General features: G+C 34.3%; 1 protein-coding gene across 1 annotated transcript in view; it reads left to right on the forward strand.

Annotated features, from left to right (window-relative positions):
* Nucleotides 1-14,855, forward strand: part of FRYL (FRY like transcription coactivator) — a 294,438-nt gene that overhangs the window by 141,377 nt on the left and 138,206 nt on the right. The window contains 3 exon segments of the mRNA XM_017878697.1: nucleotides 9,086-9,139; nucleotides 11,491-11,630; nucleotides 12,907-13,003. Coding sequence (XP_017734186.1) covers nucleotides 9,086-9,139; nucleotides 11,491-11,630; nucleotides 12,907-13,003 — 291 coding nt within the window.

The raw sequence follows: 14,855 nt of genomic DNA on the forward strand, positions 1-14,855 counted from the left end.
CTGCAGCCTGGGCGACAGAGCAAGACTCCTCATCTCATACATAAATAAATATATATATATATATTTTTGGAGAGACAGGGTCTTGCTGTGTCTCCCATGCTGAAGTTCAGTGGTGCAATGTTGGCTTACTGCAACCTTCGCCTCCCAGGCTCAGGCAGTCCTCCCACCCCAGTCTCCTGAGTTGCTGGGACTACAGGCATGTGCCACCACACCTGGCTAAGTTTTGTGTTTTTATAGAGATGAGATCTCACCCAAGCTGGTCTCAAACTCCTGGGCTCAAGTGATTCACCTGCCTTGGTCTCCCAAAGTCCTGGGATTATAGACCCACCACTTCTGGCTACATTATATATTCTCATTCCAAACTTCCTATATATTCCCTCTAACTTAGTCATCCTCCCCTAAGCTAAATGAATATGTATTTTACTGTAATAATTTGTACATACTTTTAGATTATGATGATATCATGTTATGGTTAATTGCTTACATGTTTATCTTCTCTGATGTGAGTTACTTGATACCAGAAACCAGGTCTCTCTTATCTCTGTATCTGCAGCACTGCTTGTGGTGGTGGGTACTCAGTAGAGGGCTTTTGTTAAATATTTGTATTTTAATGAATGTAGCCTTAAGAAGTATTGCTATGGTGTGTGCCTTTTGTTTTTCTAATAATAATAATAATGTCTTTATTCTAGCCAGAGCTTCCAATAGTTCTTTCAGAATAGCCTGATGCTATTCATTTATTTTATTAGCTAATTCATTTATTTAATAGTTAATTTTAGAGACATCTGTTATGTAATCTGAGATTATAAAATTATGATTAATAGTGGTGAGGATTTAATCAGAACATAGATGTTTCTACTCTGCCATCACAAATAGAAGAGACATTGCTGCTTACTCTTCCTGACACACAGGAAAACCCCCAAATCACCATCATATTTTACAGATTTTACCCCTTACACTCGTATATACCAAGATAATTTCTTCTTATCTAGAGCAGAGTGCCAGCTTTGTTTTTATTTATGTCCAGGTCTGGGTAAATTGGAAATCCATAGCTTCAAGATTAGATAATGAAAAACATTTAATCTAATATTGTCACAATGTTTACAATATAGCTTCAAATGCTTTTATTGGAATTTCATTTATTTTGAAATTTATTCTGTACCCTTTTAGGTAATAAACAACCATCTAAGATGATTCTCTGGGTTCTTGAATGAAAGTCTTACACAGTCACTTTATAGAAAATAGCATCCAGGGCTTGTCAGATACAAGGAGGCTGGCCTTGCTCATGGTCACTCAGATAGTAGGTTTCAAAAAAAGCACAAATGTGAATGGCTTTTGCTGAAAGAATTTAATCTACCACTAAAATGAGAGAATTGGCTTTTTCATTCTCATATTAGAAACCATAATAAAAGAAGATTAAGGAAGCCAAAAGACTCGAAAATTAGCTGAGTTGGATTTTTAGTCACAATTTCATTTTCATGTTAGAAGGAAGATTCAAGAAGGGCAATCAGTGATTGAAATGGCAACTTTCAGGCTATGCAGTCCAGTACCTTAGGTCCTTTATTCCTAAAGAAGATGGATCAGTCCTTGGTAATAACCTAGGCATATCCAAGTTTATCTATTAATCTTTTAGATTGCTGTGGGCTAGAAAAGAAAATAGAAGAAAAGCCGTTTACCCATCTTCTTCTGATTTAGACCTTATGTTTTGATTTAGGCCCAGCATTTTAAAAACTCTTAAAATTTTCACTATTTTTTAAGAGTGTATATGTGTATATATATGTATTTTATATATATATGTGTGTATATATTATATATATGCATATATGTGTATATATGTATATATGTATATGTGTGTGTGTGTATATGTGTGTGTGTGTATATATATGTATTTTAAAGGGTTTCTTCTCCCTGTATGGTCAGTTTCCTCCAAACTGCATTTTTCTGCTGGTTTTACCTTCTCCTCACATGTTTATTTTAACTTGTTATATTTTTAAGAATGAAACATAGTTGATTGGAAGTCCATTGTACACAGAAGAACCTTTTTGACTTATGATCTTCTGTGTATTACTATCAATGGACCATCAGTGTCAGATCTTTTTTGGGGAACTTGTCAGAGTCCCCAAATAAGGTACCTGCAGTACTCTGAATGGGAGAGTTTAGGCTTTAGCTGCAAGCATTCTGGGGAACTAGACTCAGAAGATAACTGGGGTTTTTGATATTTGGTATATATATTCTTGCTTAACCTCCCTGTCTTCAGTGTGGTACCTCTTCAACCATTGTATGCCCCAGTCAGCATCATTGTATTTTGTCCTTTCCTAAGAAAGACAATTCCTCTGAAGGTAAGGTGAAAGGGAGGGTCTAAATCTTTCCTAAACAACCTTTTTAAAACAATCTTTCAACCAGCCCTCTTATTTTTATCCTCACCTTTAGCCATACTTTCAGAGTACCCAAGTTCTCCAAATTCTGAGCCTTCTGGGAAGTTCTAAAGCATCAATTGGGTTATCTTTCCTTTGCTCTCTGTGGGGCAAGCTCACTCACTCTCCTCTGGTTGTGCCTCAAGTGTCATCTTCTCTATGATCATGTTTTCTGAAATTTCAGTCCCCATTCCAACTTCCTATCCTAAATCTGTCTGACATAACATACACTACTTTTACTCTCTAATTAGACTGTCAGCTCTATAAGAGCGTGAGTTATTTTCCGTTTTGTTTGTGGCTATATCTCCAGAACCTAGAACAGTGTCTGGCATGCTATGAACCCAGTAAATAATTTGGATGAATGAGTGACTGACTGACTGAATAAACAGACTGCCAACTTTCCCCTTTGCTTACTCAGGAGTCACTGTTGTTTTGTGAGATAATTAGTTATGATCTCTGCTTCTCACCTCCTCTCCCATCCTTTTTGTTCTTTTGTTTTAGCCCTTATAAAAATTATTTCACTGTTCTGTTTTAGGACAGAAGGTTGGCTATAAAAGTGTTCAACCTGCCATCTCCAATTACAGATTACTGAAATATTTCAGTGTCATTGTTACGGTTTCAAACTTTTTCCAAAAATTCTCTTGCTTTCTCTGAAAGCTGCATATTGCTGTTGGTATCCTACATATGCACTACATGTAGAATTAAATTATAAAATACAGGATTGTGAGCCTTTGGAATCATTATTAACTTTTAATAGTATTATGAAATAACACAATACTGTATAATAATAAAGTATTATAATATTTTATAACTATAATATATAATACTTTTATACTATGAAAATAAACTGTAAAAGTAGAAATAAGTTTTAAAAGGTTATATGATAAAAACATTCTAATCACTGTCAACAGTTTTTAGTCTACCAGTTTTTCATGTCTATTACTTATCCATCTCTGTGCACCTGCCACCTTTAAAAACTTTTTATTCTAGTGCATAATGTGTATGGCACATGTAACCCCTAGAACTTCAAGTATAATAAAAAAAAAAATTAAAAAAAGAAGTAAAGGAAAGGTGAATCAAGGAAAAAAAAATAAAATAAATAAATAAATAAAATAAATAAATAAAACTTTTATTCTTTACACTATTTTAATCTTAAAAATAATTGACATATAATAATTGCAGATCTCATGGGAGTACATAGGGATGTGGTAATACGTACGGTGATCAGACCAGGCTAATTAGCATATCCATATCTCAAGTGTTTATCATTTTGTTTGTTTTGGGACATTCAATATCCTCCTCCTACCATAGCTATTTGAAACTATATAGTGTATTATTGTTACTATAGTCATCCTGCAGTGGTAGAGAACACTAGAAATTATTCCCCCCACTCTAGTCGTAATTTTGTATTCTTTAACAAATCTCTGTGCCTGTCTTTTCCCTACCCCTCCCAACCTCTCGTATTCTTTGTTCTATTTTTTTTTTTACTTATATGAAATCACCTTTAAACACACACACACACACACACACACACACACACACACAAATGAAGGGGAGATATATATAAAATACACATTTTTTCTATACCCAGATATTTTTTATTTTAACAATGTAAATTGGAGATTATTATGTATCAGCCAATATAAATTAATCTCATTCTTTCTGACAGTCGAATATTATGTATATAGTTTTAAATCAGTCTCTATTGATAGGCAGTTTTGGCCTTCCCCTAGTTTGAGGCTGCTTTAAAGAAATGCTATATGACATATTGCTGTATACACATCTTTGCATTCATTTATGTTAGTGTAGAGAATAATTTTACTTCTTAGTTGTTTTTGATGAGTTACATAGACAATAAACGTTTTTTAATAGTTTGTCTTTGTCTTTTAAAAATACTAATGTTTTGAGGCCAGGCATGGTGACTCACACCTGTAATAACCCTAGCACTTTGGGAGGCTGAGGTGCGTGGATCACCTGAGGTCAGGAGTTCGAGACCAGCCTGGCCAACATGGTGAAACTCCATCTCTACTAAAAATACAACAATTAGCTGGATGTGGTAGTGGGCACCTGTAATCCCAGGTACTGGAGAGGTGAGGCAGAAGAATCACTTAAACCCAGGAGGCGGAGATTGCAGTAAGCCGAGATCATGCCATTGCACTCCAGTCTAAGTGACAGTTTTTTTATTTAAAAAAAAAAAAAAACTTACATATTGAAAGACAGTACATCTACTTGAGCAAGCATTAGGGCATCCTCAACTACACTATAATGAACCTAAGAAGTTAATACGAAGTCTTTGATTAGTAATTTATTTTTAGTGTAGTATATTTCTTCATGTTTTCTGTTTGTTTTAATTGATGATAACGTATCCTTTTGCATTCAAAATCATTTCTGAGTTCTTATGGAAAAAACAGCCCACCCCCATTTTCTGCTTCAGGAAAAGCTCTGTGAGGATGTCACATCTTCAGAAATCTTTCAGGAAGTATGGATTTGTTATGAAACAAATAAATGTTAAATATAAGGCAACAGTGTGTTTCTGAAAAGTTTATCACTCTCTCTTACTCTTCTAGTTGGCTATAACTGTGTTGAATAAATATGCTACATGAGTAATAAACTACTTGAATCAGCAGTCCTCACAATATTAAAGCTCTTTAGACTTAATATTTACAGTGAAAAAAGGTGATCAAATAAATCAAATAAGTTAGAAAGAAACCTCTTGCTGTATTCCCCACCTCCAATCTTAGATGCATAGTTCACATTAGAACAGTAAAATCCCTTTTAAAAAAGCTCAGATTTTCAGTATAGTCACTTTTAGAAACAGTGTTCTACAGGACTTATTATGGGACATACTCACTGTTTTACTGAAGTGTTAGAGCTAGTTAGTTGAACATATATTAGTTTATTATTGTACAGAATCCTTATGTTGCATGTGAATGGTGTGCAGTTTGATTTTGGAGATAAATGTCTTTCCTACAATATAGCTGACCAAATGTGCTTGACCTGAGAAGCCCAAGTGCTAAAGACGTTCTCCAAATCTCACCTTATTAAGAAAGTAACGGTAATGTGGCTTCAGGTGTAATCAAACATTATTCTCTTAAGTTAGATTGGGAATTTTTGTTTCAATGGTAAATACATTTGTGATTTTGTTTTCATAAAGATTAATCATACATGAGAGAAAAAAATTGGGACTATTGGATAGAGAAACTTCATAAATCTCTATATATTTGTTTATTTCAGAGAATGACTTTTTCTGTGATATGTATTTAATATAAATTTCAATTAAAATACATGATATAGACAGTTTAGAAAATCATCCTGAAAATCTCGACAGAAAAACCAACTATCATGTATTTATAAACATAATCACAAACATCTCTTACGAATATATATATAATAAGTTAAGTAACCCTATGTGGGGCAGCCAGCAAGGCAAGTAGGTAGAAAGACTGACAAAAAGAATCACATCATACATGCTATTTTAAGTTAAACTAATTATAATGGTTTGATTAATTTGATTAATTATATTTATCAATTAGCTGATATAATTTAATTATAATGGTTAATTTTATTTAAATTAACAGAACATAAAACTAAAATGAAAATGATTTAATTTTACATTCAGATAATGTTTTGTTACAGAGCGAATAGTTCTTAAGATATCTTTAAAGTTAAATATAAACATAAGCATACATACACACATGTATACATATACACACACACACACACATAGAGAGAGATTTATTGACAAACAGATTTAACAATGAGGAAATTAAACCACCTCACTTCTCCATACTTCCTGGTTTTTGTTGAGGTATATTGTTATTTTAATGTTTTAAAACACTTTTATCCTGTAACCATAATTTTCGTGGCTATATTGTATTCTATAATTAAATGAATTTGCTGGATACCACCAAGTACCAGCAGCAACCCTCGAGTTTAAGGATGAGAACAAGTCATCTGTATTCTTTGTAGAAAACTCAGAAAATGAAAATGAAGTTAATAATGGTGTAATGAAAAAATGACTTATAATTGTGCTTTACATATTAATGTATGATATATGTATTCCTAGAGTTTTAAATTTATATGTATTAACTGCCATAGATACATACTTTCTTTCCTTTTATCTGTTATTCTCTAATTTATATATTGAGAACATTCTGGTCAATCTATAAATTTGTGTCTACCCGTTACTTAACTGACTACACAATATTCTAATACAATTGTCCCTTGGTGTCCATGGGGGATTGTGCCAAGACCTCCCTTGGATACCAAAATTCATGAATGCTCAAGTCCCTTATATAACATGGCATGATATTTGCATATAACCTATGCACATCCTCCCGTATACTTTAAATCATCTCTGGATTGCTTATAAGATATCATGCAATGTAAATGCTATGGAAATAGTTGTTATACTATATTGTTTAGGGAATAATGACACAAGTCTGTACATGTTCAGTACAGATGCAATTATTTTATTTCTTACTGCTTTTAATCCAAGGTTGGTTGAATCCATGGATGTATAACTCAAGGATATGGAAGGCCAACTGCTTAAGAATATACCATGACTTATTGACCCAAAGTTTTATTGTTGTACATTGACGTTGCTTCTTATTTTTTTCATTGATAGTGAATGTCCTTCTATATACTTTTTTGCAAATGTGTGTACATTTTTTCCCTGGGACATGTTCTTTTCTTGAGTCAAAGAGGAGATTAAATTAGAAATTATGTTTGTATTGTTTAGGGTTCTCCAGAGAAGTGGAACCGATAGGGTGTGTGTGTGTATGTATGTAGAAAGAGAGATTGATTTATTATAGATTACAAGGAATTGGCTCATATGATTTCAGAGGCTCAGAAGTCCCAAAATCTGCAGTCAACCAGCAGGGGACCCAAGAGAAACAATGGTGGAGTTCCAGTCTGAATTTGAAGGCTTGAGAACCAGGAAAGCCCATGATATAACTTCTGTCTGAAAGCCAGCATACTCGAAACCCAAGAAGAACTGATGTTTCACTTCGAGTCTGTAGGCAGAGAAAGACGAATGTCCTAGCTCAAGTCAGTCAGGCAGGAGGAGTTCCCTCTTACTCATGGGAAGGTCACCCCTTTTGTTCTGTTCAGGCCTTCAGCTGACTGGATGAAACCTACCCACATAGGGGAAGGCAATCTGCTTTACTCAGTCTCCTGATTCACATTTTAATCTCATCTACAGATACTCTCACAAACACATCCAGAATAATGTTTAATCAAATATCTGGGAACCCCATGGCCCAGTCAAGTTGACATGTAAAATTAACATTACAATATCCAGTGTCCATCTTAACTTTTATTTGTCCAAGATTTTCTTTACTCCCACTTTCTCTCAACCCATTGCAAAATAGCATCATAGTCCATTTCTTCAGTCTCCTGTTTTCTACTGGGTGGGAGCCTCTTTATGTACCAATGGTGATTTTTCTATACTAATTTTAGACAGTGATGTAGACTAACCCCTTTTGGGCATTTCCTCATACAAGCAAGAATGAGTACATATGCAGATGAGAGAGGGTAGAGAGACTTTAGTATCTGTTATGCCCCCTGGACTCAGTGGTTGAAGGATAGAGGGTCTTGCTTTCCACAGTGAGTCCCACCAAGTCTTCTGTGTTTTGTAGATATTACTTGCCCATAGAAGGAACTTAATATTTGTTTGTTCAGTAAAAAAATCAACAGATGCAAAGTTAAAAAAAAATTCTGGTATGTGATAGGAGAGATTGTTCTGTGCTGAAGCAAGATATACCACTAAATCAGAAACTTCTCCTGATGTCAGTTAAATTAATAGGAAGCAGTCATACTGGAAGGTTACCTCATGAAAGTATTGTACTGGCAGTATACTATTTATTTTTAATGAAATACTCTTTCTTCTTGGCTTCTGTAAGTTTGTGCAGTAACAACTTTCCATCCTCAGGCCCCAACTTTTATCTCTTTTTCTAACTATCAAGTTTCTCTCTCCACTGGTAAAGACATGATTCTTTTATATATACATACAAAATATATTTTTACATACATATGTAAGAGGTATTTTATATTACTAGCCAATGTTAGCAAATGTGTATATACAATATATTATACCCAAAGTATTTCTTTGTTTTTTTTTAACTTATATTTCTCTAACGAGTGAGGTTAAGTATTGAACACATATTTAAAAGCTATAAGCTTTTAAACAGAACGGGCATATTGCTGATTCCAGTATTTGACAACCACCTTGTTTTTTCAGATAAGAAAACTGAAGCACAGAGACCATAAGGCATCAGCCTATGGTCATTCACTTGGTGATTGTCAAGCCAAAGGTCACACCAAGGCCCTCTGGCTAGTGATAACCTTTGTACTAGGCTGCTTTTCTGTAAACTCTTGAATGAATGAAAGAAAGAACACATCCTGTTGACTTTTGAACTTAAACTTATTACAAAAGGAGATCATGAGCACAACCACTTTCTTTGGTATGGAGAATATCACAGTGAGAGCCTTGCCTCTGGAGCTACACTTAAATTAGGAGGAGGCTTATCTTTCTTTAAAACAATTTAATAACAAGTGAAAACAAAAGCAAAACCAAACTCACAAATCGAAACTGTTTATTATATAGAGGATTTCTAATATTTTATATTTGTGCTTTATTTTAATTTGTAATTTTTTTTTTTTTTTAATTGTAGGAGAAGCTATTGTCCAGATCTCTTCAGAGGGGTGAAGATCTTCAGTTTGATCAGGTATGCCAATTTTGAGAGAATTTTTTTCCCCCTGGAAATAGTTTTCATCCTAATAGTCTGACCCAAATATATTCAATATTAAGGAATTCCTTAATTTTGTTTCGTGATGCTATATATCCTTGTATGCTTAATTCATTCTAGACTTGATAGTTTTTAAAAATAAGTAGTAAAATAAACTGTGATTAGTTTCACTTCATTTAGCATTGTACAACTTTGCATTGTTAATCTCTTTAATGTACCCTTTCACATTTTTCGTTTTCAGTTACATCCCTCAGTCTTTCCTTCTGTATCAATTGCCACACTTTTTACATAATAATATTTTACCTTTTAACATTTATTTATTTGTCTGTTTCGACTCTCAATCTGCATGTAGAATGCCAGTGTCTAACAAGTCTTGTGCTGATCTTCTAATGTTAATTCTTCCTCTTGCTTGGATTAAATGTTGGATCAGTTTTGTTATAAGTATTTTAATATATGGTTGTTATTTTTAAAAACCAGTAACTTAAATTAGCTTTCTTTACTATGTAGTATTCCTGGGACACTTACCCAAAATTTTATATCTCAGAAATAGAGTTTAATGTTCATATTAGGCTAATTGACTAAATAAAGAAGAGTGGTTAGAATTACTTGGTGGAGACTTACCAAAATACTGTGTTCCAGGATCCCACTCCAGTTCTGCTGAAGCAGAATCACTGAGGGTGGTGCTCTAGTCCCCTGTATGTACAACAGCTTCCTAAGTGATTCTGATATATACACTTAGTAAATAGCCACTAGTCTAAGAAGAAACCATAAATAGGGCAGTAAGACCTCTGTTACAATAAGACTATAATAAGATCACCTTATACAGTGCTTTTCAAGTCTCATGCCACTACAAAAGTTATTTAGATTACTCACATCTTGAATCCATGTACTAATCAGTCCATAATCAGGATTTGAAATCTGATGAAACAACATTTTAAGTACAATTTTATTGTAAATGATTAATAAACTATAAATGATCGTGCCTCATAGCTTGATTTTTTTTGGAAGGGTGCTCACAGTAAAAAGTTCTGTGTGGTATAAACTGTTTTGTGTATGTTTACAGTAGTTGATGGGTTTCATTATTCCTTCTTTAGATATTGCAAGGGATTTCCTCTGAGTTAATAAAATAATAGATTTTTTTGAAAGTATGGTTAAATAAAATTAGAGCCTTGTTTTTACCTTAGTTTTCTATATTAGAAACTATTTACCTGTCAAATTATGATAATTTACAATAAAAGGATGATTAAAGGAGAATACAAGTACCGAAAATAAGAACAGCCAACAGAATCAGATAAATTGTTTCATTCTTTTCTGTTTTTGTCTGGATGAAGTTTTATGCAGAATATGAAATAACAGGAAAATTAAATGTTCAATTTACAGAGGTATCAGTTTATCTTCTTCATTAACTAACTCCTGCTCTAGTCATGGAACTAAAAGAGAGCTTGAATATCCTACAACCCATACTTTTTAAAATAAGTTAACAAAATGAAGCATATTTAATTGTATACTGATTTCAGAATATTAATTTTATGAGAAATGGGTTGAATTACTTGCAGAAATTTTGTGAAGAGAGAAAATTTTCTTGGGATCCTCAAGATGAGAAGTGACCTTAGGGACTGCTGGTGGTAGCCTGTCCAGACAAGTTGGATTTATTCATGAAACGAATCTGTGATGTTCACCTAGAATTCAGACTGTTTCAAGGATGCCCCAAATTTAGTAACATTTGTTCATCACAGTACATTTACCATTTATGTTGTCCTTTTATGTAGTCTAAGACTTACACACTTGTTTACATATTTCTAACATGCTAATTTGCAGGTAGCAGAGTAATTATAATTCTCCTCTTTGTCGTAGCATAGTAAATTGGAGCTTTCTCTACAGTTTTTACATAATGTAGTCTTTGTTTCTGTCTTTTCATCCATGTAGTGGATGTAGTACCAACATTTTAGAATCATTTGTTCACATGAACACATAGGAGTTGCCGGGGCAGGAAGTACATGTTATTTGTAATGCTTCCCCCTAAGGTATCTGTGTTTAATCAGTGATGTTACTAATGGGCATGTTTTCACACATGTGAGTGGCATATGGAGGCAGGGAAAAGATTGAAAGCCATTGAGCTAAACCATGTGGATTTGGATAAAGTTTAATAGTGGGTGAAACTTAGCCAACTTTATTACTTGGCTAAACCCTTGACCCTTATTTTAATTTTAAAGCACATTTATTGCATTGAGTTACTGTGTTTATTCATTTCTAAATGATAGCTAATAAAACTAAGAGTGTGGTACATTCAGTGTTACACTTTATTTTCTGGTAATATCTTGTGTTTTCAGTTGATAAGCTCTATGAGCTCAGTAGCAGAGCACTGTCTCCCTTCCTTACTTCGCACCTTGTTTGACTGGTACAGACGCCAAAATGGAACGGAAGATGAATCTTATGAATATAGGCCTCGGTCAAGCACAAAGTCTAAGGGGTAAGTGGTTTATTTTACACTGTTTTACCTGGAATTAACACACTTCCAATGAAGGGGTGATATTGTTATCAACTGAAGGTTGTTATTGTTTGATTGCTAAGCAAAATGCGTTGATTCCTTTTGTTACAAAGATGGTAGTAAGGGAGAAGGATAGTTCACACATAAACTATAAATCAAGAGAAGGTACCAGTTAAATTAGGTGTAGCTGTACAGTACTCATACTGGCTATCATGCAAAAATTAGTAATACAAAAACCTATTTAGGAGTGCCATTTCAGCAGTTCAGTGAGCAGCTTTTAATAGTCATAAATTTAAGAAAATATTCAAAGAAGTTCCTGTTCATATGGCTTATGAAGGGAGGCAATTATTATAATACAAGAAGACTGCCAAAACCCTGTGTTATAATAGTACTGTGATACTCTTCTTGGAGCTCAATTCCTAGAACTTGTTTTCTCCTCCTTCAAATTTCCCAGGATAATCTTGTCATGCGTGTAAGAGCCACCTGTGTTCAGGTGATTGTCCATGGTTTAGTGTTGGACTTCAGTAGATGCCACTTGTGATTTTTCAACTTAAATTTGTGAGGAGGATACCTTGTACTGTATTTTCATGTTGAAAAGTTAATACTTTTGTTTCAGTTCTTAACAAAAAAAATTAGTAATCAAATATGGAACAATGCTAGGTTTTCTAAATGAAATTTAAAATACTTTTCTTCTTCTTAGTAATTCTTTTAGGTTAGGTTTAAATGCTAACAGATACAATAGTGAACTTTGAATAAACACCCAGTATATAAAAGGGAAAGAACATAAAACATGTTAATGCATATGTTGGATTATTAAAAACCTTTAGGCCAGGTATTGTGACTCATGCTTGTAATTTGCTTTGGGTGGCTCAGGCAGGAGGATCGCTTGAGCCTAGGAATTTGAAACCAGTCTGGGCAATATAGGGAGATCCCTTCTCTAGAAAAAATAAATAAAATTAGCTGGGCATGGTGGCATTTGCCTGTAGTCTAGCTGCTTGAGGTAGGAGTATCACATGAACTCAGGAGGTTGAAGCTGTGGTGGGCCATGTTTGCAGCATTGCACTCCAGCCTGGGTGACAGAAAGAGACCCCTGTCTCAAACCAAAAAGACAAAAATAAAAAACAAAAAGCTTCATATTAACAATTGCTGTAGCACATTTTACATAGTAGGAAAACGGTAAGCAACATGAGCTATTAACTAATAGGTATTTTTAAAGTTATAATCTTAATGCGGTACTAATTTTGGGTTCTTGTTTCAGGGATGAACAGCAACGTGAAAGAGATTATCTTCTTGAAAGGAGGGACTTAGCAGTAGACTTCATTTTTTGTTTAGTTTTAGTTGAAGTTCTAAAGCAGGTAAGCTCTTTTATTTCTGCTAAGTCTGTATTCCTTATTCTTTGCTTACTGTGCCTTCATGTTTCAGTTACTTTAAGATGCTGTGTCTAGAATTTCAGTCCACATAAACTAAATTCCTGTAATTTAATTATACTTCTTTCAGTTGCCCGGGGCTTTGCTGCCCTGTACCTAGCTGTCATCCTCTCTTTTTTTCACCTTTGTATGCTATCTAAGATATAAAATCTTGTTAGCAAAATGGAGCTGAATGGAAATTATGTTAATATTGGCTTTTAGCTGTAAATGTATTTGCCTGCCATTCAGCTACTTCAGTCCGTGATTCCACTTTATTTCTCCTCTAAGCCCCCAAGGCTGCATTCCAACATGTAATAATTGTGCACTTTTAATAGAGGAATGGGATGATTTGATAAGGGTACTGAATTGTCATGTGCAAAGGGTTTTCAGTCAAGTGAGAATACCTCAGATAATAAGTTATGAATGTTTACTCATTCAATGAATATTAGAATGCCTACTGTCTGCTGGAACTGCTTTAGGCACTAAACTCATGAGCTTACACTTGAATGGGATAGATACACAGTAAAGATATGAATATATAATATAATGTCAGGTATAGTCTTAGTAGATTTACTACTCCAGATCAGTATAAATGCCTGTGCTGAATTTGAAAGCTTTTTTTTTTTTTAAAAGATCATGGTCTTTGAAGTTATATCATTCAAGGATGATCCATATATTTCCAGGCATGAGCACTGTATTATTTTAAAACAAGTTAGGAAACCTTAAGGTCAGAATCATAGCAATATGTGACAAACAGTAAATGTAAGATATAAAATTAATTGACAGTCTGTTTTCTCATAGTATAAAATATATGAATTGTATAATCAGTTTTATTTAGCTTGTGTTTTATAAGGAATATGAAAAGACAGTTATTTGGTACTCTGAAATCTGCAAATAAACATTTTAAATATGTAAAATAGACAAATGAGTTAATTAAAGGTTAAATCACTTAAATGTATGCATTTCATAAAAATTTTTTGGTAGAGGTAGGAAAGAAATCTCCTCTGGGAGTTGTGCTAACAAGCCAAATTTGACATCTGTGATCTCTTCATTTAACTGAGTTACTGAGACCTTAAGGCAGCAGTAACTAGGGTAGGAAGAGCTCAGGACTGGAAATGGCCACAGCCCAGCAATGGACTCTGACTACTGCTCATTGCGACTTATCCCTGGTGTATCTTGTGTGCTAAATGTAGATCATTTAAGTGGATTGGTAACCAGTATTTGTACTTTTTTGCTTAAACAGTATACAGTTTCTTCCTCCAGCCAGAGAAATGGCAGACTCCCTACACTGGCATTCAGGAACCCCAGTGACATGGCCTCATTGTGCCTTCCTCCTTCGTTCATTTCCCATGGCATCCTTTTCTTAGATGTCAGTCCCACTCCTCATCCTAAAGTTGCCCAATTGCACTGGCTTCAGAACTTCAATTCACAGGCAACCCTGTGGAGGCATTTTTCCTGTCTCTTCCCCCTCATCCTCCCTGTCCTCTTCCCCTCCTTGTTGCCTTTGTAGCCCTCCTCCTCCTCTTTTAACACAGTCCAGATAGGTCTTCATGTGGGAAAAAAAATCTATAAACATAACACTTTTTTTAGTAGCGGGACCCCATCTCTACAAAATATTTTTTTAAAAAAATTATCTGAGTGTGGTGGTGTGCGCCTATAGGCATAGCTACTCTGGAGGCTGAGGCAGGAGGATCACCTCAGCCTAGGGATTTGAGGTTATGGTGACGTATGATTGCACCACGGTACTCCAGCCTGGGCGATAGTGCAAGACCCTGTCTCTTAAAAAAAAAAAAAAAAAAAA

Source organism: Rhinopithecus bieti, unplaced genomic scaffold (genome assembly GCF_001698545.2).
Source record: "Rhinopithecus bieti isolate Rb0 unplaced genomic scaffold, ASM169854v2 scaffold_11787, whole genome shotgun sequence".
Taxonomy (NCBI): domain Eukaryota; kingdom Metazoa; phylum Chordata; class Mammalia; order Primates; family Cercopithecidae; genus Rhinopithecus; species Rhinopithecus bieti.